General features: G+C 43.6%; 1 protein-coding gene and 1 long non-coding RNA gene across 12 annotated transcripts in view; one reads left to right on the forward strand and one right to left on the reverse strand.

The window, feature by feature from the left end:
- Positions 1 to 22,286, reverse strand: part of TM6SF1 (transmembrane 6 superfamily member 1) — a 26,050-nt gene continuing 3,764 nt past the window's right edge. For 5 of the 11 annotated variants that reach the window (XM_045561578.1, XM_045561580.1, XM_045561574.1 and 2 more), the window contains 9 exons: positions 20,436 to 20,539; positions 17,736 to 17,833; positions 15,502 to 15,605; positions 13,834 to 13,916; positions 13,075 to 13,196; positions 11,183 to 11,287; positions 9,334 to 9,426; positions 9,022 to 9,141; positions 1 to 873 (listed from right to left, as the gene is read on the reverse strand). In XM_045561578.1, the coding sequence (XP_045417534.1) occupies positions 682 to 873; positions 9,022 to 9,141; positions 9,334 to 9,426; positions 11,183 to 11,287; positions 13,075 to 13,196; positions 13,834 to 13,916; positions 15,502 to 15,605; positions 17,736 to 17,756 (840 nt within the window). In that variant the 5' untranslated portion in view covers positions 17,757 to 17,833; positions 20,436 to 20,539 and the 3' untranslated portion in view covers positions 1 to 681. Of the gene's footprint in view, positions 1,086 to 3,267; positions 5,798 to 9,021; positions 9,142 to 9,333; positions 9,427 to 11,182; positions 11,288 to 13,074; positions 13,197 to 13,833; positions 13,917 to 15,501; positions 15,606 to 17,735; positions 17,834 to 20,435; positions 20,540 to 22,286 lie in introns of those variants that run through there. The other 6 variants (XR_006737397.1, XR_006737396.1, XM_045561576.1 and 3 more) reach the window with 6 other exon arrangements.
- LOC123645073 lies at positions 9,004 to 20,774 on the forward strand. The gene is made up of 4 exons (XR_006737399.1): positions 9,004 to 9,194; positions 12,464 to 12,705; positions 14,117 to 14,269; positions 17,939 to 20,774. It is a non-coding gene; the product is annotated as an uncharacterized LOC123645073 (long non-coding RNA).

Below are 22,286 nucleotides of genomic sequence, written 5' to 3' on the forward strand. Positions count from 1 at the left end.
TAAAGGCCAAAAATAATTTTATTAAAAATATATACAGAAATACAATAAAAATATTGAGAGCCACCAATAAAACAAGAGTTCATTAAGGGCAGAGATAAAGTTATCCCTCCTTAGCTATTTACGTTCACACAAAAAAGTTTAGTAAAAGCAATTTTTAAAACAGCAGCAAATAATATACTTTCTTTGGGAAAACACTTTTCAAACATTTTAAAATATTCTGATGACTTGCCTTTTATATTGAGGTTGATAATGAAGCATATACATCTTATATGCAAGAGTTATTTTTCCAACCTATGTTCACTATTTTGAATTTTTAATATGCACAGACCATATTCATATTTTAATACTTTGATTTTTAAGCTCACTACTATAGGCACTAAATTGTAATTTTTCACACATTTATTTAATATGTCAAACAGAATATTGAGATAGATGGTCAGGTTTATTCACAAAGAATTTCAAATAGATTTCTTTAAACAAACTTTCTCAACAACTTCAATTTTCCTTCAAAAAAAGAAAATTTACCCACACGATACAGTGTAGCTCACACATGTTAGTGCAGAACAAGAATTTATGTATTTCTAAGTATTCATATATGGGAAGAGGATAAACGGGACAAAACATCAGTACCAGTATAATAAGAGTCACAGATCTAGAGGGGAAGAACATGAAGTAATATTTTTATTCCACCTTTTCATCTGCTTTTGTTCTTACGAAGAACTCTGGTTTGTAGATACAACGATAGGCCAAGAGTTGAGGAAGAACTCCATATGCTACGTTTAACGCTAAAAAAAGGATTTTCGCTTCTTCAGGGACTCTGTAGACATAAGCAGTTCTAGCATGAAGAGAAGCACCAATGTGAGAAAACTGAGCCTGTTGCATTAAAAAAAAAATGGGTAAGCATGAAATTTGTGTTTAGCTGGATGCACGACGAGATCTGAATGGTTCATTCAGACCACGTTTCTGTGCCCTCAAAACCAGTCTTACCTGGAGGCAGAATACCGTCAAATGATCCATAGTCTTTAATATGATAGTCTTTCATTAAATGTACTCTTTCGTTAAATTTAGGGCCATTCTTGGTATAACTGTTCAAATAAAGTATATGTTCTTTAGTGTGGTTTCATCATGCTAATTTTGTCTTTTAACCCACCCAGTGTTCCTTACCAAACATTAATGGCTCAATCTTAACACAAAAATCTGAATAATATCTCAATTTTCTTCTGATCTGCATTCTGGAGATCCTACATAGAGACTCAGTTGTGGCTCACAAATTATGTCCAGTAAAAATGAAGAAACTACAGAGTTTAAAAAAGCTAAAATATTTTTAGCATAACAAACTATTTAAAGAGAAGCACTGGGGACCTCAGCTTCGTTTATCAGTTTTTCATCCACTCCTTGGAACAAGCACTCAAAGCCCTTTTGCTGTATATTGTTTGTTTATTTGTTTTTTATGCAACTTAAAAAATACTAAGCATTGTTTTTAAGATAAGGCTATTACCAACTTGGGCAGAGGTAGGAGTATGGCTGCTCGTTATAAAATGGCAAATATACATGTAGGCAAACTTTTCAAATCAAATTATAATTTAGTTAGAAGTAGGACTTGCCAGCATAGTCTGAGTTTGCTAAACAGCCTCCCTCTATGCTTCTTACTTGTTCAGAACACACATTCAGAATGTGCCCATTGGCCTTTTTTATACTTTTCATAAGCATAGAGGAAAACTGTATTACAAAAGGGCATGCAGGCCACAGCAGGATTAAAAGCTCCTTTGGGAGGATTTCTTCAGGAAGCTGTATCATTATGAAATGCAGCCCAGAGTCTGCATTTTCATAGCTTGCTGAAATTCAAGATATACATGACAATAGGATTGGGAATCTAAATGTAGTAAGTAGTAAATCATTAGTTCATCAGGATCAAGGTGAAGAGACAAAAGATACTGCAATCTAGAGAAGGCACAGAAGTAATAAGAATGAAGAACTAAATAATTTGCTTTAAATACAGAAGTTATTTTATATTTTCTTCCATATGAAATCAATTTATTCTGCTAAGTGGTTAACAGATAAAAGTGTTACCACTTCACTTTACCCATGACAAGAAAAGGACAAGCTTTTATAAGCAGCATCTTTATGAATTTTTATCAGTAGCAGATATTTTAATGGGCTGCATTTTTACAAATTACTGATGTATTCTGGAGATATACTCTGGTACATTTTTGCTACTCTCTGGAGATAAAAATTAAATTAGCGTGGTTTGTTTCTAAGGACCAGCATGTGAATTGTCTGCACTGTGATCCATGAGGCGCTGAGAGGGCTCTGCCCCCGGACACACCTCCCCTAGGCAGATGCCAAACACAACCCAGCAAACGTGTGTGCATCTCTGGGCTCCGAAGACAAAAGACCGTGAGAGTCAAGGCCATTTGCCAGGGTGCCCTGAGGAGCTGCTATTGTGGAAATTCTCGGAACTCTGAGCAGGAGATTGGCCCCCTCACTATTTTTCCTTAGGGCCTATTTTGAATGATAGTGTTTTTCTACATATATAGCCAAACTTTTTCGTCTGGACTAGAGGCTAAATTTGAACCCTGGTTTTCAGAAATGTGGGTTTGGTGGCTCTACCTTTATAGACACTTGTAGACATCATGAAATCACAAAATTTGGGAAAATGCCAACCATACTTTAAGAGAGTAAGAAGTAAGAGCAGTTGTGGCTACTTGCATAGGGAAGCCTGCATAAAAAGTCAGTGGTTCCATAGGCTCTTTTCCTGCACTAACCAGTGCAGTTAATACCTCATTTTCATGAACAGCAAAGTCATGGCAACATTTAAAAATGATTCATGTCCTTAGATTAGATTGTAAGCCCACCGGGCAGGTACTGTGTCTAATGTTTTGTGTGGCACCTATCGCATTGTTAGAGCTCAATAAACGTTCGACAACAGTGGTCTTGTGACTGTCAAAATACAAAAAGGGTCTACAAGGCCAGGTGTGGTGGCTCACGCCTGTAACCCTAGCACTCTGGGAGGCCGAGGTGGGAGGATCTCTTGAGCTCAAGAGTTTGAGACCAGCCTGAGCAAGAGTGAGACCCCATCTCTATAAAAAAAATCTACAAAGAAAAAGAAAAATTAGCCGGCATAGCGGTGCACGCCTGTAGTCCCAGCTACTCAGGAGACTGAGGCTGTAGGATCACTTGAGCCCAGGAGTTTGAGGTTACAGTGAGCTACAATGATGCCACTGCACTCTATCCAGGGCAACAGAGCAAGACCCTGTCTCCAAAAAAAATAAGAGTCTACAAAGCATTTGTCTATTTTTGTACCTATTTTAGTAGACCTTTTTATTTGGAATTATTTAACAAGGGCAAAGATTATTACATTGCTAATCAAAAGAGGTGTTTGTATGTGAGAGAACTCTGAGGCCAGTTATCGGCAGCTCCCAGTACTGCTCACAGTTCTAACAGGCGTAATGGTTGCCATACCTCGAGCAGCTGAGCACCCAGCCACAGTGTCCTCCCAAGGCATGTGGTGTGAAATGTTCAGGGTTCTGAAGTTTCAAAAAACCTCAGTCTCACCTGAGAAGGGTTCCCTTCCTAAGCACACAGCTGATAAAGGGCCGACAATATCTGCTGGGTGATGTCCCCAGCAGCAGCAGCAGATCTCCCTGCGAAGGACCTAAGGAGCTCAGCCTGCACGCGACTCTGGAGTCGGCTGGCTCCACGAACTTGGTGCTGCTGAATTAACATGTGGATCCCAGAAATCTCCAAAATTTAGTGATGTGAGGTTTGAGTTCCTAATAATTTTTCTTCTATTGCATTCTAAATCATCTTACCTCTTACAGAAGTAATTAAGATATACTCTGATTTTTTTAGAATGGATGATTGGAATGAAAAGACAATAAAAGTGAACAAAGCTTAAATTTTAATAGTTCTGTTTTCTTTTATTTACAGAGACAATCTGGAAAGGATGACTAAAAATCACAATCCTAGCTCCAGAAGGAAGAACTGAAAGAGTGTTATGTGCCAGTGTTAATGTTATAAGCAAAAACTAATGTGACCATTGGGACAATAGTTAGGAAAGGCTGTTTGGCCAATACAGTGTGAGTTGCTGATCCAGAACTGTGCTATCTTTTCCTAGGGTTTTCTGAGCAGCATAGTATAGTGGTTCAGAACATGGACTCTGGAACCAGAGTCAAACCCCATCTCCACCGCACGCCAGCAGTATGGCCTTGGGCAAGAGCTATAACCCTCTGGCTTCCTCATCTGTAAACATGGATAATAATGGAACCCACCTCATAGGTTGTTGTGAAGGTTCAATGAGTTGATATTTGTGATATTCTTAGTGCCAGGCACCTAGGGCTATTCCATAGACACAAATACAAAACTCAACTGAAGCCCCTATTTGTGATCTGGTGCTCTACTTTGTTGAAAACCTGGACTCTTTGTTTTTGGACACCCTTCTTGACCATTTGTCAATGTCTCCACAAAAGGATAAGCACCTAAAGATGCTAAACCCAAAGTCTAATTTTAATACTGAATAAAGAAAGATGTTTTAGTAATGAATCACACCAGAAGCAAATGAGTAGAATGGGATTTGCATTAGGATCCCAGTTATCCATGTTCTTCCTAAACCTTTACACTCAGATATTTCTTAAAGGTCTTCATAAAGGAAATGAAACGGGAAATTTGCTTCCAGTGGAGTCAACTCTTTACAACCAGATTATCGACATGTAAGCCTCCAGACCAAGGCCCTGCATAGCCAGGGAGTTAGAAGGTCTGAGGGCAGCCAGTGGGAAGGGGTGTGGCCTCACTGAAGTGGAACTGATCCTGCTTCAGGGTCTCCCTGCCAAACCCTTTCTGAAGCTGTCCCAAAGCTTTCTCCAAATTTCTTTGGTTTTTCTGGCAATTATACACATCGCTTAGTTAATTTGTCTACAGATTGAGCAACATAAGGCATTTTTCCAAATTCTTACTGGGAATCTTCTATCAATAATGATAACAGCAGCAAAGAGTTACACAGCTACTATGTGCCAAGCACTGTTCTAAGCCTTCCTGTCTATTACCTCATTTAACTCACAGCAGCTCTGAGAAAGGTATGTCCTCACTTCACAGAAGAGGAAACAAGATCAGTGAGGTAAAGTAACCAGGTCACTGTGCTAATCAGTGACAGGCTCACGCAGGAAGCAGCCTGCCTCCAGACCTTATGCTCTTAACCATATTAACTATACTGGCTCTGATTTTTTTTTTTCATTTTCAGTGATATTTTAGCATAGAAAATACCAATTGATAGGAAATGCTAATAAGTAGATCTAAGCAGCCTATAATGCTTTTCAAATTAAACTTGCAGCTTTAATCCTGTGGTAAGCATTTTACATGAAAAGATCATTGGGTTATAAATAAGTCCCCAAAGGAACTCTTTGGTCTAAAATGGTTTTATTTTATTTTATTCAATTTTCTTTTACTTTTGGATTGATCTTTTTGATTTCTGAAGGCAGCAGATTTGGCAGATTCCTACATGGTCTGAAATCAGGGACCCAGTAATTACCCAACATTGATCTATACTGATCTAGAACTTTTCAAAGGTTGGTTTTTTGTGGTTTTTGTTGTTAAATTGCATAGACTCTTGGGAGTTCACTAATCTTTAAATAAAAGCAGGTTTTAGTAAATTAGTTGGGATCATGAATGCATAAGGCTTCTGAATTAGGAATGGCAGTTTCAGCAAGCAAGGGTGCTGATCAAGATTACAGAGAGTGCTTCTTATGATGACTGTATCAGGTACCCCCCTGAGGTGAGAATCCATTTCATAACCAAGTATTCGCTAAGTATAAACCAAATCACATAACTATCATTCATCGTTCCAATAGTATGCATTGTTTTGTTGCGGCATGATTTCTAACTTTTCCTTAGCCTACACACAACAAGTAGATAGATATTAAAGTCCAGCCAAGAGCTATGGGAATGTCAGACACGTAATTCTTGAATTATGCCACCCTTTACCTGCTGGGTTGGGAGAAACATTCTGACATTGAGAGGATCTGGTCCTTAGCCTCAGGTTGTGAGTCTTGGCACTCACCAATAAGAGAGGGGCTTCAGGCTACCTTGCTAAACTGGGCAGTGATGGATAAACCCAAGGGTTCCTGCAAGGCCTGAGGTCTGGCTAAAGCTGCCCCTGCTGTTGCCAGTTGCTCTACAGTGCCCTTCCCAGAACCACCCAGCTAGAGTCACAAGTGCCCATCTGCAAGCTTAAGTCTCACCAACAGGTTAGCCTGGGCTTAATCTTACTGCTACAGGGTCACACACCCGTTTTCCCCAAAATGTTACTTCCTAAGCCTCCTGACTATTGACTGTCCACATGACTAGGCCTTTGCCTCGGTTTTCCTGCCTAGTTCCCCAGTTGTCTCCTGTGATTTGACCAAGTCCAACATCTGGCCTCTGTAGCTAGCCTCCTAGCTGGGGACACCCAGCCTTCCTGCATTGGGGACTGGCACTGGGCAGGCCAAGGCGCATGGCAGGCAGAGAAGGCCTGATTGTACAAGTGAAGCACACAGGTAATGAATAGCTGTCAAACTCTGAGCAACCTAATTTTCTGAAGAAAGGGCTGGCAAGTGTGAACTGGGTGTGCGGCCCTCTGTCCTGGAAGATACAGGAGAATAAGGCAGGGGAATCAGGTCAGGAAAACAAAACCTAAGGCTTACTGTGCCCCCAGGCCTGCTGCACACTCCCACACCTGAATGCTGCCTTGCGTTGTTCCTGGAGAGGCTCAGCCTCATAAAGCCCCCACTGGGCCCTCAGAGTCCAGCTCAGATGTCACTGCCTCCTACCCCACTGAAGGTTCTCCAACTCCTCAGTGCCATGTGCAAGTCTATCTTTGGGCTGTAGGACTCTGTGCCATAGCTAATTAATAAAACAGAGGAGAAGAATATGGGCCTTGGAGCCAGACAGGATTTCATATCTCTAGTCTGCCATTTAGTAACTGCGATCTTAAGCAAGTAACTTAAGATGTCCTGGGCCTCAGCTTCCTCATCTTTAAATGGAGACTTTTTTTTTTTAACTGTCAAACATAATACTATGTGTTCATCAGGCTGTGTATTCTTCGGAGGCACACAGGAAGGCCACATTTACCAGCCTCCCTCGCAGCTGAGTTGCTGCCAGGCCTGGCCCTTGAAAATATCCCACATGATCTTTGCACAAGCGAAAAATAAAATGTTATTGTGTTAAGCCATTGAGTATTTGTTACTGCAGCATAGCACATAGCCTATCCTTACAGAAACAGGTAAGTAAAACATTTAACCTGGTTTGCCTGGCATAAAGTAAGGTAATGAGAGCTTGGACTAGTCTAGTGGCAGTGGAGCTGGGAAAAAAAAATTAATGCATTTGAGAATTACTCTGGAGTCAGAACTAACCAGACTTAGTGATGGCCTAGATGTAGAAGGCAAGGGAATGGAAGATGTAAAAAATTACTCCACCTTTTTGGCCCAGCACAGTGGCTCATGCCTATAATCCCAGCACTCTGGGAGGCCAGGGGAGGAGGATCGCTTGAGTTCAGGAGTTCAAGACCAGCCTAAGTAAGAGCAAGACCCCATTTCTACAAAAACAATAGAAAAATTAGTTGGGCATGGTGGCACATGCCTGTAGTCCCAGCTACACAGGAGGCTGAGGCAGGAGGATTGCTTGAGCCCAGGAGTTTGAGGTTGCTGTGAGCGACGATGATACCACTGCACTCCAGCTGGAGTGACAGAGCAAGACTGTCTCCAAAAAAAAAAAAAAATTTACTCCACCGTTTTGGCTTGAGCTGCTGGATGCAATTGGGCCATTTACAAAGATAATGAAAAACTGAGAGAGAAGTTGTGGAGAGTATCAAGTCCTATTTTTCACATTAAATCTGAGATGCTAGTGAGACAGCCAAGTAAAAAGATAGAGTTTGGAATTAAATATAGGAATCTGGGAGCAGTTTGGGCTGAAGGTAGAAATTGGAAGTCATCAGCCTATACTTGGTACTGAAAGATACAGAAATAAAGACCCCAAACCAAGGCCTGAGGAATTAGGTATTTAGAAATCTGCAAAGGAAGAGCAACCAGTGAAGGCAGATAAATTTCTCTTCTCTCTAGTCACTCAAGTAAAGGACAAGAACCATTACTTTGGATGCTGCATCAACTTTGTTACATACTAATATGCTAATTTTATAATTAAGTAGTACCTCAAACTGGAAGGATTTAACATTTAAATACTATAACTGTTTTTCAACCCCATAAATTCTAGTTATGTCTTTTTGCCATCCTGGTTACTATACTAGGAGTGTAATTGACTGTGTATGCCTAGAGTTTCTGGATGAACCTCATTCTTAGGCCTGCTTGAAAAGACCAAGACAAAGGTAATGTTTTTAAAGATGAGTGAGTGCAATTGCTTTTTATTTCTAGTAAGAAAAAAAGATAAAATTACTTAATTTTCTTCCTTGTTCAGAAGATCAATTTGTTTTGCTAATTGTTATATTATTTAAAAGTGTTCTTTGTGTCAGGTGTGAAGTTTTCCATGGATAATTTCATGTTCGGTTCAATGTGGTAAGCTTTCGCTGAACACCTGGTGAGGCCAGGGGCTTGGCTAGGTGCCAGGGGGAGGGATCAAGTGATAGGCCCTGCTTTTCAGGAATAGAACTGTTTTAAAACCAGTTTCCCTGTTTCTGTATAGCATAGTATAGTGGACTTCTAAAATCTTAAATTTAGATAAACATCTCGAAGATAACCATTCTCAATCGGTTTTTAGTAGCCATGGTGTTCAGTGACAGGGAAACAGTCCTATAAAACAACAGCATCACTTGCTGGGTATGTGACCTGGGGCAAGTCACTGAACCTCAGTGGATCACACATCTACTAGATAGGTACTGTGATATTTAAATAAATGTATTTGCAGAAATGTCTTCTAAGGAACATAAACAAAAGGTGACAACTATCTCCTCTAAAACACTGAGCAAAGATGTTCTTTACGTATTCAACAATGACAGTTAGATGACAAGTAAACTTTCTCAACAGAGGATATTCTTAGTACCTGAGCTAGACCTCCAGCGTGTATCAGCGTGACATCAGGCATCCAGGAACATCCAGGAACCACTAAGCCATAAAGCGCAATCACAAAGTAAGGGACAGAATAGAACATATACGCCAGCATCTGTATTGAACAGAGAAATCACATCGTCAGCAAATTAGCAGTTAACGGCCTGAGTAAGTACAAAAAAAGTCAACATTTTCATCTTTGAAAATGTTAATTCCTATTTCCTATATGGGACTGTGCCTACACATTTTTAAATAGAGAAAATTAACTTTAGAAAAATCTTAGTCTTTGTAACTATTAATACTTGACCTGAATTTTAGGATAAGCAGCAGGATCCTTCAGGTAGGGTTCTTGGAGTTGTGTGTATAATCGGCAGAGCTCAGATGGGCAATCCAAAGCAATCTACGGACAAAATAAAGTCATTGTAAAAACACAATCATAGCTGGTTCTTAGGTTTGCTGATAAGACTAAATGTGCCAGGTTTAGTCACAAGCTGCTTTGCCATTTAACAAAAACTATGCATTGTAGAGGCTCATCAGTGAAAGAGAAAGAAAGGAAATAAATATTCCGCAGATTTACTCCAAAGAGATTAAGCAGAGGTTAATCACGGAGCAGGAAATGGAAACTATTGCTCTATTCTTGGGTACCTTTCGAATATTCACAGTTTTAAGTGTCTAGGTTTGGCTAGCCAAAGCACAGCTTGCTTTAGATTCCCAGTTTCACTTTTCCTGGAAATAACTAGCCAACTATTCCCTACAGGAAGAAAAGTATATTTCTACACCAAGTTTATCTTACTATGCTTTGTAAGGTTCAAAAATAGCATCCTCCTCTCTTGAGTGCCTCACAGTGTATGGCCTTTGGGGGCAGTAAAGAATAATGATTTGAAAATAGGGTCTTGTCTGAAGCCACCTCCAGCGTCCACTTTGAAAGAGAGCAGAGCAGATTTAGTCATGGTGGTGTAGACTCTAGGCCACAAATAGCTGTTCCTTTGGCACATTGCTAGGTCCCCTCTGAGTCACCGTCCCCCTCAGGCACCATTCCTCATGTCCTTGGCCATAAATGTTGTCCCACCTAGATAACATGAATGCGGGCCAGTGGTTGAGTTGGTAAAAATGGGCCCCAAAAGACAACTCTTAAAACAGCTTCTTGGCCTGAATCCAGCCGGCTGCACAGGCCCCTTAGATACAGCCCAAGGACCCCAAACCCATAAATTAGCTACATCAGCTTCCACTTTTCACTCTACTCCCCAACTTCTGTGCAACTCCGTAGGCTTACAATAATAATTGTCACTAAAGCTGAATATAATTAACCATATAATTCTGAGCTCCTCAAATTCATTTCTACTAAGAATAAATCATGTAACTGGCACTGTTATTTACCGAGCACTTACTATGTTTTGGGTCCTCTACCAAGTGTTTGATGCATATTACTTAATCTTCAAACAATACTATAAGGTAGGTACTATTATTTTACAGAGGAGAAAACTGGGGGTCAAGAGGTTCAGTCATTTTTCCAAGGCCACACAGCTAGTAAATGGCCAGGATTCCAACTCCAAGGCCTGTGGGTCTTTTTCTTAACATGTACACTATAAAATTGGTAAAGGAAAAATAGAAAAAATGAAATTCCCACATTCCCTTCATGTATTTCAGTCACATCAATATAAAGATTCCAAAACTGGGCACAATATAGTTCACATTACTCTTACCAGGGAGAAAGTCACATGACCCTATATCCGTGTGAACTGTTGATCAGGTACCCCTTCCTCAATCCCACCAACCCTGCTTCTTGGAACACAGGGATGTTCTGTGCCACAGTTGTATCGGGTATCACCCTTACCAAAGATAATTACATTTAAATCAGAAACATCAAAGCACTCAAAAGCATGAGACTCTGATGGCTAATTTTTCAGGTGCCCTAAAATAGGGGAAGGAAGATACTTGTGAGCAGAGCTTGATCTAAGGACCGGAAGGAGGTGGTAGAAAACAGCCCCGGAGCAGCTGCCCCCTGGGGCAGAAGAGCAGGTCCACGCTCCTGAGAAGAATAGTGTGTTAATTTGCTAAGAAGTCTGATAAAAAACAAAAACATATTTTCAGGTTTTTCCCATTTGGAAGTATTAATAGTATAATAATGTTATGTTATTTTGATCTGTTATGCTTACCAAGCCTCTGAACAGGCAAAATCCAGTTGCCAGGAGGAGGCCCATGACCAACATTAAATCAAAGGGTCTTCTCAGCAGGTCCTTTGCTTGGGCTTCTTGAACAACCTAAAATAGAGTTTGTAACTAAAGAGCAGGCCCCACGTGCCAAACGAGAATCTGAAATCTGAAACATGAAATGCTATGATGAGGGATAAGAGAATTTTGAAGATTCATAGTTCATATAATAACGTACTGGCCATGGAACTTAAGGAAAATCATTTCCTCCCTCACGTCTCAGTTTCCTCATCTGTGAAATGAAGAGACTGGGCCAGATGTTCTTGAAGGGGCCCTCTAGCTCTATGAGTCCGTATTTTTTCTTAAAATAACATTTTCATGATCATAAACATACACTTATTTGAAAAATAGAAATGTAAACCATAAACCCACCACTCCACTATTAACAGATGGTGTACTTTTCCAGTAGTATATGTAAATGAATATATTGACATGTACACACACTTATATGCATACACATACACACATATAACCTGCATAATCTATATTTTTCACAAAATTAGGACTTAGTATATAAATAATTCTGTATTCTTTTTGCCCTCAATAATCTACCTCTATTATAAGCACTTTCCTGTGTTATTAAAAATTCTTCTAAAACTAATACCATATAGAAGCATCAGTCTTTAGCTATTCTCCCAACTTTAGACATTTAGGCATTTTTCACTGTTACACTTAATGTGATAATGAACAACTTTGTACATGAATCTTTGGCAGCATCTCCCTGATGATTTTCTGAGAATAGGGTCCTAGAAGTGGAATTATTAGGCTGAAGGGTTAAATTTGTTAAGACTGGTAACACTGCCAAATTGCTTTGCAGAACAATTCTAAATTTATGTTCCTGTCAGCACCGTATGACACTGCCCATTCAGTCCTGGCCATCACTGTGTTTTAGCATTAAAAATAACAAATAGTTCTGTGTGCCTTATGACATAAATACTCTGCTGACATGGAACCTTCAGAAGCAGTGGAGCTAGGACTAAGGGTATGATTACTATCTGTTTTTTCTTTTTAACAGCTACTTCCTTCCTCAAAGGGATGGAAGCAGGTACCAGTTGTCAGTGTACCAGCCGGAGTTTACATAGCAGGTGTCTGAATGTTTACACATGAAATGTTTGTAAATTTTAATGTATTTTAATGAATTCTGTTGTAAATCTCTTTGTAAAATGAATAATCATGTTCTGATTATCTCTAATAATTCATATTTTCATATATCAATTTTGCTTAAAGGATCTTGCTACATGATCTAATACCTATAAAAGGAAGAAACTTAGAAAGACAAACTAGCTTTGAAATGAAGACCTTAACAGAGTACCTGCCAGGCCAGTATTGTTTCACCTTGACCACCTTGGCTGTGGATGGAAGACAGATGTCTCAGAAGATGTCTCCATGGGCCTGGATCTCCTGGGAAGCAGACCCTATGGCTACGTGGACTATCTCTCCAGCATCCTCTCAGGACAGTAAATATATAGGTATCACAGAAAGAGGTGCCCAGGTGCTCAAAAGCCAGGCCATTAACAGCCCCAGACAAACCGCACACTCTGGACTTCATCCAGGACACTAATGCACAATCTAATGCCTAAGAGCCAGTGTGGCCACAGGCACAAGAAGTTCCCAAAAGTATGGCTTTGCCAATAGATGCAGACATATTCAGATAGAAACAGACCGTCACAGCTGTGTTAACTAAGATATAAACTAATGCTACATAATCAAAACAATCACACTGATTGGATGCCCCAAATGCTCCAGTCCACGGAGGCATAGTTCAGTTTGGTGGCCAGTGGATGTGAGTGAGCCCTGTGAGTTTGAGAACAGATTACATCAAAACTTTATAAGATCACCTTTGAGGGATAATTATAATTTTCTGATGGCTGATTATAGATTCTGAAACCAGCCCAAACAGGAAGACAAGTATATGGTATGCTTAAGAAAAAAGCAGGGCAAATTCGTGTTCCATACTTTCCTATTTAAAAGAGAGAAAGAAAGAGAAAGTCAAAAGTTTACCAGAAGCACATCTAACACAAGTAACATTTAGAATACCTCCCCATCTTAAGTCATCTAAAATTTTGTTATGGGCCAGACAATATTTTTAATGAGACCCCCCCCAAAAAAGGGCTCAGTTTAAAACTATTAGATGTGTATTAACAGCTATATCCTATCTATAGTATTTTAAAAGCATATTTAATATACTATCCTGATCTCCTGCATGCATAAATAACTTCTTTTACTTCAGCCTTCAAGAATCTTAATTTGCAGGTACATTTTTGGAGTTTTCATTGTGTCCGGAGTTACATCTAATACAAAGCATTGTAAGAAATATTTGCATACTAAATGTAGCCATAAACACCACACTCACCCCCTCTAGATCCTTCTAAAAAGTCAGGAATCACTGATACTTGACTGTCTAATTGTTCAATGTACACTTCTGAAAATTGCTCAAAAGGTAAGATTAAGGAAAGAAAAAAGAATAATTCTGCAGAACAGAGTTTTGATAAGCTTAGAATCTCTAGGCTCTATTATCACCAAAATAGCTTCTCTGTTTAAAAATAAGCCCCATTGTTTCAGAAAAGGAAAATGAATTTTAAGATAAAGTTTCTTACCTACAATGTTTCCTGGCACAAAAACAACAATGCTCATAATAATAGATCCAACCCAATAGAGGCCAATGGTTCTATAACTTTCTCTGTAACAAAAAAAAAAGCTTGACTTAGTGCACTTGTCTTAGAATACTATGAGCAAAAGATGACCCTCAATATTATTTTTATTCAAACTAGTAAAGCACGTGAAACAAGAATAATAAATCAAACACAAGGAACCCTGGTAATCAAACTTCATTTCCATGTGTGATGTACTATAGAACCTTTTTTGTGTCCTTTTAAATAGGAAATTATGCTGGCTACACTGATGTTCTGTTAAACTACACCATGGTCATCACGGCCAAAGGACTCCTGCATTTCCATGCTATGTATGAAACCCACAGCATGAAAGGAAAAAGTTTGAAGAAGAAAGGAAATTGGATTCATATTCCAAATCATTGTAAGTACGAGTGATAGGACGTTAAACGGACTTACCCTGGGTCACAGAATCTTGACCAAAGCCCCGAAGGTGAACATAGTAAGTGACATGTACCCCATGCTATAAAGGAGCTGCTGGACATATACCCCTAATCTTCAATGTTGAGAAAAAGTTCCTTCAACTAATAATCCCAATAACCCAACTCCATACTATGTAATAGGCTATGAGAAAAATTCAAAAGGAAGATTCTCTGAAGGGAAACAGAAATGAAGAATACTGTGTGCTTCCTGTCCCACCCCAGACCTAAAGCCAAATACAGCCAAACCCCAAGGGCCCCATTCACAATGACTGGGATTGTCATAGGGAGGACAGACAAGAATGAGCTGGCACTGTCCTTGAGTACATCATGCAGGGGGGTGGGTGTCAAACTGCAGCCTTGTATGGGGCAAAAATGCATGGCTTTCTCTAACCTGGAAACAAATGGAGGCCCAGGAAGGTAGCTGGGCTTGAGACATCATGAAAGATTCCTCCCCAAAAGATGGACCTCCTGGGTTACAGGGACCCCAGCAGTAAGAAGCTGTGGGTGTTCCACCACGGGCAGGCGAGACACAGGTATTTGGCAGAGAGAGCACTGTTCACTGTGGGGACTGGTGCAAGGCAAAGGCTCCCGTGGCAGGGGTCTCCAAAGAACCCACACGTGTGCCTCACAAGATTAAGTCAGCATATCACCGTAGAGGGTACCAGTAACCAAAGAACAGCCACTGTCGTTCCTTTAATCCCATGTACACACGTATATACTCCCAGGGCCAGCTGCAGAGTGAGGTGAGAAGGAACGAAAGGACCGCATACCCAAGCCTCAGTGCAGGGCCACAAGCCTCAGAGCTACACCAAACTGGGGGAAAGACAGAAGCTGTGAGCTAAAATGAGATTCAGGTTTTGAAATTTTGCAGGTTTGAAATTTGGATTAAAGTTTGGAATGTGCTTGACTTTAATTCCTGAAAATGAGACTGTTCTTCTAAGAGAACATACTCAGAAAGCCAAGGTCTGCCCGAGCTGTTGCGGAGCAACCCCAGGCACGTGTTCAGAAGGCAGTGGTACGAGGAGAACCCACCCATGTCTGTCTTGCGCCCCTGGAGCTTACATTCACGTCGGGGTGTACCTGTTTGCGCATCTGCCTCTATGCGTAACATTTCCTTACATACCGCTTGTCAGTTGCTAAGGTGACAAAGGCACACACCGGTGAACTGACTTACTCCCATGCTATGGCTGCCACCATCACCAGGTACATCAGATAATGAGCAGAGCCATCCCAGTAGCAGATCATGTGCCCATATGCGGTGTTCAGATACGGTTCGCCCTGGGGAGAGCATGAGAGAGATCCACTTTAAATAAGACTCAGACATTCCAATGCAGAACACCAGGCCTGTACTGCAAGTAAAATAAAACAGCAGAACAATTTGTGTTAGTCTGCTAGGATGAAACTATCCCTACAACGTTACAAAACTGGTAGAAATGTGAAAAAATAACTTTACCCTGGAGCTGCCAAAACCAGGGTGTGGCCACAGAGGATGGAACTAGAGAAGGCCTAGCCAGCTGGCCTGTGACACATGAACACAGGTCTGCGCTGTGATACAAAGGCACATGGTGTTATCGGCAATCCTGGCCTCATGGCAAACTCACTGACCCATGCCAAATCTGGAACAAAAGGTGCTTGGTTATGGCCAGAGGAGTGGCCAGGGAAGACCCTGCTCACCGGAGCCGCTGGCTGACCTTAATAATTCATGCGGATCCCACGGCTTACCGGGCTGGGCATGGGGACAGCGCTCATTGCCCACACACATACACACAGACAGGCAGGCACTGAGCTCAGAGCTTCACACCCACCCCCTCATTTGACCCTCCCAACAACCCTATGGGATGGATAGGATTGGCTCCATTTCGCAGATGAAGAAATAGAGGCTCCTAGAGGCACCATGACTAAGGCCTCGTAGTTAATGCCTAGCAGAGACTGTACTACCACGAAAAGCCATACCTCTCCTGGGAAATTTTTAACTTTAGGAAAACAAGATTATATGATGAGCTACATTTCCCTTTTGCAGGTGGTTTCATTTCCAGGCAGCTCCTAGACAATCACTGTCAAATTTTCATGGGTTTTAGTGTTGTTCTGACTCCACCTGTTTTGCTTTCTTCTCTCTCCCGTGTCTGTGCTCTCCTGGCTGTGGGTGTCCCCCTGCCCTGCCTCAAGTCCCTTCTACAGCGGGGAAGAGTGTGGATCAACCAGCCTGTCGTCGATCACGCCGGGCATTCTCTGAAGCTTCATGCTCCCCTGGGGCAAGGACTGCTCTGTCATCTCTGCCCACAAATCAGATCAAATTAAAATCACAGAGGAGGAGGAAACAACTGAAGAAACACTTCTATACCCAAGCCTGGCCCACACTGCTCCTCTCTGACATGCTCTGGCTGAAGAATGCGTCCAATTTGATGGTTTCAATCTTTCATGCCTACACACCTGGCTCTCAAAGCCAGAGCTGTCCTCTCCTGGTAGCGTGATAGACATCTAACTGGGTGATCCCTAGGCCCTTCGAACTCACCTGAACACCTTTAATCCATCAGTTTCTCGCTTCAACCAGCCCCTGCCTGGCCTCTCTGCATTAGTGGCCATGCCACCCCGGTCAAAACCTCAGGGTCATTTTTTTTTTTTAATTCCTCATTCTCCTGTGCAGTCTTTTGGAAAATCCTATCAATTTTATTTCTGTAATGTCACCCCAGGCAATCCTCCCTTTCACTGTGGCCTCAGTCAAGCCCTCGGCGCCCCTCCTGGAGCACTGCTACCTTCCCAAATGGTCTCCCCACCTCTCTTGGCTTCCATACAAAGCTCCCCGTTATCTGAAACACAGGTGAAGACTATGCTTTCAGCTCTGCTCTTTATTTCCTGTGAGACCTGAGTAAGCCACTTAACCTCTCTGGGGCTGGATTCAGCCCACCCTAAAATAAGAAGATAGGACTAGCTCTCAGGTGTCAGGTGGCTCTGTAATGCTGTGATTCGGGTGGGGTGGGGGAGTGTCCGTCATCACAACCAAATGGCTTTGTTAGGTGCCTCAGTGTGTGGTACTTTACAAGCTGAAGACTGACTTGGCCTTTCTGAGATACTAATGTAGTAACATAGATACACAAATATTAAATTCATATAGAGTACGTCATTTATATTAAATTCAAATGAAGGGGAGAAGTAGGTCATGTCAACACGTGGATCTTGAGAGAGAGGGGTTGTGAGAACTGACTGTTGAGGAGAATTGACTCCCACGGTCTAATCCCACCTTTCTGCTTCACTTTCCCTGGGAATAAGCAGCCTGAGGCTATTATAGGACACGCAGTGCCACGTATCGGACCTGCTTATGCTAAATGAGAGGATTGCTATCTCTGAGTCACGTGGTCTGGGCTGCTGGCCCTTTGGTTGAAGCCTCATAGTCACTAAGCCATCCCATACCTCTCTCAAATAGTACGTCATGAACCCGTCGATGATCCCATCTTGTTCCAGTCCTATGATGAGGTTCACCACGCTGGTAAATCCAAAAACTGCAAACACTAGAGCAAAGAAAGCAGCAGTTTAAAAAGCAGCAGCTCAGGAGGGACAATTACTAAGCGTTTTGCATTAGTCGGTAATAATGGAATGTTTTTAATGTTTTCCAGAAGACGCTGTGGACATCATCAACACAGAATAGACCCTCTGCACATCCAGCCAGATCTCTGCCTGTGTTAATGGAGCCCCCATCCCTGCCCAGTGCTCTCACACAGGGAACGGGACTAAGAGTAACAAAGTCACCGCTGACTCGGTCCCAGAAGATCCCACAGGCCATCCTGCCCATCCTCCACTCCCCTGCACGCGCTGCCAGAGCCAAGCCCACATCCCACCTGGGCAGTGGGCGCAAAGCCAGTAACCAGGTGGCCAAGGAAGCAGAGAGGTGACCGCCAGGTTTAAAACAATGCCGCAGATGAGGTGATGCATCCCAATGATGGCCGAGAGGCCCACTCACAGTGTGCCCGCGTCTGCCCTGCTCCACACTGGAGCTCCCGAAGACAAGCAGGATGCTGATGTACAAAGTGACAATGGCTTTAAGAAAAAAAGCCAGTGATTTTAAAAAATGAAAACAAGATGGTACAACTGAATATCGAAGAAGAAAAGCTGTAGCGTCGTAGAGAATCTTACTAGAGTTGTGGGCGTCTCCTAAACGGGCTTAAAACTACTAGCCGCAAATAGCTACGGGACAACAGTTACTAAACAGCGGGTGATGAAATCCAGTGCATGTCAGTTTGCTAAAGCTGCATTTCCAAGTTGTCATAAGTCGGTGTCTCAGACAATGGGATGGGCATGGACAGCAGAAAAATCTGACAGTGAATATAAGAAAAGCTGTGAAAGAAGAAATGGAGAGGAGAGAGGAGAAGGTGGACTCGCAGAGAAGAGAAGCCAGCCTTGCCCAGAGCCTGCAGCCAGGAGCGCGCCATTCACATCTGCCCAGCCAGGAGCGCGAGGCCTGCCCCTGCACTGTCCGGCAGACGTGCCTTCCCCGCGCCTCCACGGAGGCCTTCGGCCCAGTTCTCACCGACAGCATCACTTTCTGACACTCGTGTTTCGGAACCCTCCAGGGTGATTAGCCATCATACGTCTCCCAGGGAAGGAAGTGCTCGGCACGTCATCTACCAGTGACCGCTGATGCCAACAGGGACACTGTCTCTGCTTTCTAGTGGGCGAGGAGTCTGGCCTGGGCCCTGACCCTGAGGCTGCAGCGTGCTCAAAGCTGTGACAGCGACCAGGACAGGGGACTGAGGCTGTAGGAGAGTAGGCATCCGGCCTTGAAGAGTCATCAGGACAGTTAGCGTGGACTCTGTGGACTGGGGAGGGAGAAGGGGACAGACGGCACAGGAGACCAGCCTGGAAGGGCGGATGGGCCTGGTGGTCAGAGGACCCAGCTCATCTGCTGACGCTGCGAAACCGTAGGCAAGTTACATCATTTCTCCAGGCTTCACTTGTTTATATGTGGATTGGGAGAAACTAATCACTCAAAATTATTGTTTCTCACCCCACCTTTGCCAAGGTCCACTGTGGGCAGAGAATGCTCCCCGTGCCATTGATGATGGGCTCAGCCCTGTGATTCTTCAGCCACTGAATGTGGGTGGAAGTGACAGGGGGCAGCTCCCACCCAAGGCCACCAGCCCCTCTGTGCCTCTGAACCTGCACGAGAAGGGCACACCCTGGGGAGCTGCTGGTCCAAGAACAAGGAAACACATAGAACAGCCCTGAATCCAACCCACAGCCTGAAGCAGAGTGGCCCCCGCCAACCCACAAACCCGAGAGCAAGAAAAACAAATGTCCATGGCTGTAGGATTTGGGGAGTATTTGATATGCAGCATCACTGAAGCAGAAATTAAAGAACAAAATGTCCAGCAAAGTGCCCGGCACAGGAAGTGCTCAGATGCAGTAACAGCTTTGCTTCAGGCACATGAAAGGGCACAGGCTGTGGGGGTCAATGCTGTTCTCACGAGTCACGTGACCGTGACCACATTTCGTGGCATCTCTGAGCCAGCATCTTCATTTGCCAGTGGAGGGACTGTGAGGATTAAATAGAGCAATACCACTAAAAGGCTCAGAGCCGTACAAGGCACACTCAAGGCATTATTATTTATTTACCATACATGTATATTTGCCAGGCACTGTTCTAAATACTTTACAAGTACTATCTTAATGTATCAACTCTCCATGGCAGGTGCTATTGATTTTCCTCTTTATGCAAATGAACAGGGGAGATGAGGTACCACTAAGTTCGGCACTAGGTGGAGGGGACTGCAAGTAGCAGGCTGAAGGCAGGAAGCCCAGAGGGGCTGGTACAGGAGTCAAGTCAGAGGTCAGAGGTCAAAGCATGCTGGGGATTTGGGAGCAAAGAATGGAGGGGCGCCCTGCCTGGCCCTGGCAGGAACCCTCCACCAGGACCCCACCTGGGAGAGAGTGGGGTCTGGAGCCCTGGAGAGGTGACAGCTTGGAGGCAAGGGCCGCGTGGTCCCGCAGCACCTGCACTTCCAGCCACCGTGACCGATGGGCTCAGCATTCACAACCAAGGAGGAATATGTGACTGAGGCCAGAAGTATTACGTAATTAAGCAGACACAAATGATTTCCCTCCGGGGAGACATACCGTAGAACAGCGGGTCCCGGGGTGGCTTTCTTTTGACAAGGACACGAGCCAGCAGGGCTACCAGCAGCAGGATGAGGGCAGCAACCCCTACAATTGTCCAGGAACTGCAACAACCAGAACAGGGAGGTGGTCACTAACAAAATAAACACAATGGTGCCTGGAATTTCCTGCCTATTGAATGCACTCTCTCCCAGCGCTGCGTAATTCATACATAATTCTGCCTCTGCCTGCAGCCCATGGCACCGTAGAGTTCGTGAAGTTTCTCTGCAACACTTTGGCCGGTCTGGGCCACAGCCCCTGGTTTCCAGGGACCAGAGCCAACAGGCCCTCACTCTCCTCTTACCCTGCCCGACTGCCTCATGCACACAGACGGTATGTCTGGAGCTCCCTCTTCCCCCCCCAACACCTACCCCTGAGATGGCCGCTGCCCCGCTGCCTCCACCTCCCCTCTAAGCCCCATTCCCAGAGGCTGACAGGCCTAACCACTGATCTGCCACCTCCCTCAGGGCCAGTCGGAAACCCTCAGACCAAGCTCCAAGGAACATGCAGGCATCACAGCCTCACACGCTTTCCAAGGGGACAAGGAAGAAGGGGCCATACGTCATGTGTACAACCAAATGGGCCAGAGAATGAGGCGAGGAAATCCAAGGCGGAGAAGAGTCTAGGCTAGACCTGAAGCCAGAATAAAGACAGCCCAACACCCCATACCCAGGCCAACAGGCCAGCATGCAACCCCCCAGCCAGAGAAAGCAAGGTAAGGCTTGGTTGGGCACATCCCCTGGACCTTCTCCAGGGAAGGGGAATTGCACCAAGGAGACGGCGGGGCCAAGGCCCCTAATTCAGTGGGGCAGCCCTGGGGCATGAGACTTGGTAGAGTTGGCAGTCAGGAGACCTGGGTCCTAGTACCCACTCTGCTGCCGACTAACTGTGTGGCCTCAGTCACACATTGCATTCATCTGTTTATTAATTAATTGAAGGAAAAACATTTTGCACACCCCTATGTGGCAGGCACTGTTGCAGGACCTAGGAGACTAGATGAATAAGAGAGATTGCTGTCTACAGGGAGAGACCTATCTCAATGGACTCTGAACTCTACCACCTGGGTCACCTCCAGTCCAACAGAGATCCTCTCCCTATCACACCTCCAGCACTGACAGGGCTTCCAATTCTAAACAGAGAACAACCTGGCCCACTTCGATGGCCTGCTATACCAGGACCACCTCCTCACAAACCCTTAGGGCTGCCACAAGCACCACCACTCAGCTGAGACCCCTCCAAACCACCACAACCCAACATTGGGCCCTTTGGAGAGCCTTAGCCATATGTCCCTGGGAGAGAGAAAGAGAAGAATAGAAGAAGGGAGGGTGGGGAGCAGGGAGCAAATAGATGATGACTGGATGGATAGACGGATGATGGATGGATGGATGGATGGGTGATAGATGGATGAATGGACTGACGCACTGATGGATGATGGATGAATAGACTGGTGGATGACAGATGGATGATGGATGGGTGGATGATGATGGATGATGGATGGATAGACTGATGGATGATGGATGGATGATGGATGGATGGATGGATGGATGGATGATAGATGGATGAATGGACTGACGCACTGATGGATGATGGATGAATAGACTGGTGGATGACAGATGGATGATGGATGGGTGGATGATGATGGATGATGGATGGATAGACTGATGGATGATGGATGGATGATGGATGGATGGATGATAGATGGATGACAGATGTAGGGAGAAATAGATTAGTTATATGATAAGAATGATTAGTTCTATGATAAGATGGCAATGTCAATGTCCAGGTGAGAAACTAAAAATTGGTTTCTGGTGG

Source organism: Lemur catta, chromosome 9 (genome assembly GCF_020740605.2).
Source record: "Lemur catta isolate mLemCat1 chromosome 9, mLemCat1.pri, whole genome shotgun sequence".
NCBI classification, from domain to species: Eukaryota; Metazoa; Chordata; class Mammalia; order Primates; family Lemuridae; genus Lemur; species Lemur catta.